The sequence below is a fragment of the Solanum stenotomum genome, chromosome 10 (genome assembly GCF_019186545.1).
Source record: "Solanum stenotomum isolate F172 chromosome 10, ASM1918654v1, whole genome shotgun sequence".
Classification (NCBI taxonomy): domain Eukaryota; kingdom Viridiplantae; phylum Streptophyta; class Magnoliopsida; order Solanales; family Solanaceae; genus Solanum; species Solanum stenotomum.
Genome location: NC_064291.1, coordinates 55144382 through 55148276, shown reverse-complemented (window position 1 = coordinate 55148276; position 3895 = coordinate 55144382). Strand labels below are relative to the sequence as shown.

At 28.9% G+C, this 3895-nt stretch overlaps 1 protein-coding gene across 1 annotated transcript in view; it reads right to left on the bottom strand.

The window, feature by feature from the left end:
- The window catches only part of LOC125843308 (uncharacterized), a 4151-nt gene extending 1809 nt beyond the window's left edge, over positions 1–2342 (bottom strand). The window contains exons 1-6 of the mRNA XM_049522538.1: positions 2160–2342; positions 1277–1369; positions 996–1193; positions 864–917; positions 564–719; positions 345–398 (exon numbers count right to left, since the gene is read on the bottom strand). Coding sequence (XP_049378495.1) covers positions 345–398; positions 564–719; positions 864–917; positions 996–1193; positions 1277–1369; positions 2160–2342 — 738 coding nt within the window. The remainder of the gene's footprint in view (positions 1–344; positions 399–563; positions 720–863; positions 918–995; positions 1194–1276; positions 1370–2159) is intronic.
- Between the last annotated feature and the right edge of the window lie 1553 nt (positions 2343–3895).

Here is a 3895-nt window from a genome sequence, read left to right as displayed (position 1 = left end):
GGGGATAAGGCCTAAGGGTAAAAAAATAAGAAAATTTTAATTTTTTTTTTTTTTTGGATGTGGATGGTCGGGTACGGAGAGTATGGGGTAGGGTAAGAAAAAAAATATTGTAATTTTAGGATGAAGTAGACTTTTGGAAAATGTTTTCCTTTATTTTTTAAGGGAAGTCATTTTTCTTAAATTTGAGGAAATTAAGTTGATTTGGAAAACATTTTCCAAAACATTTAAGCCAACTAAATATGAGAAAAATAGAAAATGTTTTCCTTCACACCAAACACACCCTAAAAGATGTACTAGTTTAATGAACTCAAAAGGGAAATCACCATGGTACAAAAGATAGTTACCTGGAAATGTATAAAAAACCTAGTTTTAGTATCCCCGTATAACGTTGGGTCCACCTAAAGCACGAAACAAAGATATTATATTATAGTTATTAAATATTGAGCATTTACTAACAAATTTTCTAATATACATCTTAAAAGCACAATATTCAATGGTTAACACACATCCTTCTTCCACAAAACGATAGAATAATGAAATAAAAAAAATTGATATAAACTTACTCTCCAACCAACTTGTAAGATATCTGATCCTTTTTGAATCTTTAGTCGAGATCCACTGTGTTGTTGTCCATTAACTTGAGGATTGTACAAAGCAGTATCCATTCCAGCCCCCGCAAACTTGCTATTTGGATTATATGGAAGCCCAGCTATTGCAACCTAAATAAAAAGGTTAATTATTTTTTAGTAAATCTTACAGAATACCCAAATTAACCTAAGAATAACTTGTTCCTTTTGTTTTACTTCAAATCCAATTAAATAAAACATGGAAATTAGATAATGAATTTTATAGCCATATACCACCTTATATCCTTGTGAAGATATGTATCTTCCATTCGGCTCACTATTGTTGTTGCTCTGCATTAGATAATGAATTTATGTTTAGATTTGAAACATTCAAGATATATAACAATAAATTGGCATAAATCATCTTACAACATCATAGTCATCTTCGAATGTGACATCTTCTGGTGGGGGCATACGTCTTAATCTTATAAGATCATTTCTTGTAATTCTCTTAACAGGAATAGTTCCAAAAGGACATCCTCCATCTTTTGACCATAGTGTCGATAACCTATTAGTTGCCGATGAGGAAGTTGAATCCTTCTTGATTCTAGATAAAGTAGGTTTCATCTGTTCAATCAGATGTTTAATTGTATGTCAATAACATCATATCCAATATGTGATAACGAAATGAAAAGAGAGTAGAGATATGCCTTAGGATGAAAATTATGGTCCTTCAACAACGGGTGATCAAATGCACGTTGTTTGTAGAAATCTACACAATCATATGTATCTCCATATTTAGTCTGTAAACAATCAAAATTAATAAAATAAGTAGCCTAAGTTACAACAAGATGTACCTTTTAAACACAAAACATACTCACGAGAACAATTGTTAGTAAATGGTAATACTATTGCTTTTTTTTAAAAAAAAGGAAAAATTCTCAAATATGCTATCAAACTTTGAGAAAAGACTTATCTAGGTCATTCGTTAATATTTTGTTCATTTATGCTACTTTCGTTGAGAAAAGGTTTATCCATGCCATTATTTGTTAACGAAAAATAGTTCGATAGGTGTGTCCTAAGCCATTGTTATGCCTTTATCTCCAATTTGCAAGATAAAAGGCAAAAATTGTACTTAATCCGTTTTAATTCATTTGTCTGATTGGGCTTGACATGAAGTTTCAAAAAGTAATTTTGTTTTGAATCTTGTGATCTTAAAAAAAAAAATAAAAAATAAAAAATATATATATATATATATATATATATAGAATATATCAAAGTGCTCTTAAATCTTGTGATTTAAACATGTTATGTGAACAAATAGAATCAAATAGTTTCCAAAAACGGAAAAAATATTTTTCTCAAAACAAATTAAAAAAAAAGTAAAACAAACAAATTGAAACGGACTAACCTACTCAATCTTCAATTACAACGAAAGTTTACACACAAAGAAGGAAAGGGAAGGTTCTCCATTTCCCAAGAATCATGTGACAAATGAATGTTTTTCTCTAATGCAAAAGTGATATTATCTAATAAAATGTCTTTAGGGACTTACAAGTAAAATAAAATAATTTTTTTGCAAAAAAAAAATACCTTTACTGTTTTGACGGCCGGCTTGTTCAAACTTTTCAGTTGTTTCTCTAAATCCGCATCCTCTAATTTGGATAGCTTTTTTTGTCCTTCCACCCCATTATAACTCAAAAGAAAATATAACATCAATAGCGTTTGTTGAACAGTTTTTTGATGCATCGTGAATTCATTTCTTTTTATAGACATGAATCTTAGGTGTTTTGAAGAAATTAGACTAATTAATACAACATGAAAGCTCAACACTGAATTTGATTTGCTAGGTGTAAGTATTGATACCTTTGCTACAATAAGGAAGACATTTTTTTTAATATATAGAGATGTGGAAAAGACTAAGTTGACTATTATGTACCAGATATTCACTTTATGTGTACTCCTTGAATTACATTTGACCATATTGAAAACAAAAATTGTTTAATAAATGTTGATTACCCGTTTGTAATTAATATCCAAAATAATAAGTAACTTCATTTGACCAAATCTAAAAAAACTTTGAATGGTTTTTTATTGTTCATATCTACATAATAAAATATTGAAAATACTTTTGACCATATGACCAAATATGTTGTTGAGTCCGGAATCAAAATTAGATTTATTTTGAAAAAAAAAATGAAAAAGAACTTAACTTATGTGCAAAAAATATATATATAAATGCCAATGTAATATTTTGACGTTAACATTGAACAAAGCTCTTATTTGAGGATAGTTTTAAACAATAATTAAAAATTGAGGGGTTTTTGAACCTTTAGTTTCGATGAATTCCTCAACAATCACAAATGTGTAAATATTGACAAGTAGTACTTGTAACGATTGGACTAAAAGTTTAGGAAAAATCATTTAATTTGTCAAAAACATCATGTATTAGGTAATTCATGCATTGTACTTAGTTTCTCACATCTCTACGTAGTTATCGGTATATCAAATTAAAAATAAAATAAAATATTTTTAGGGATTTACAAGCTAGTACAATGAATTCAAAAGTAAAAAAAAAATCCTTTACAGTTTTGATTGTTGATGTCACGACCTAGACCACTGTGATTGACACCCACACTTACCCTCCGGTGGGAGAACCATTACTACAATCAGAGGTGTATGCTGGAGGGGGTCACCGGGTTCACATGAACCCATGCTCCCCTCCTGAAATCATATATAGTAGTGTTATATTTTTAAATTTTTTGTCAAATATAGATGTGTGAACCCACAATCGAAATATCATTTAATGGAATGATGATTGGGTGCACCTTTCAGTGAGACTAGAAATTTGAATTTTATATCTATCTTGTACTATTTTTATTTTTAAAATTAGGTAGCACCTCTCTAAGTGGTTATTGGTAGAATTTTTGGCGTTATAATTAATTAATCATTTCAATTTTGAACCTATAGATTTAAAATTTTAACTATTTTCAAGATACAAAACTAAGTGTCAAACAAATTAGATTCACCTTTTCACAATAGTGCACTGTGCACCCATCATTCCGAAATTATGGATACGCCTCTGACTACAACCCGACTAATCAACTTATATATGCATGATTAATTAACAGACCTGAAAGATCAATATTGAATTTGATTTGCTAGGTATATATGATTCTATGAGGAAGCTGTATATTATATAAAAATGTATAAAAGACTAAATTGACTATACTAAAACTAAAAATAATTTTTTTATTTAATAAATGTTTATTGCTCATTTATAACTAATATCCAAAATAATAATCTGAATACAGATTTTAGTAGAATTA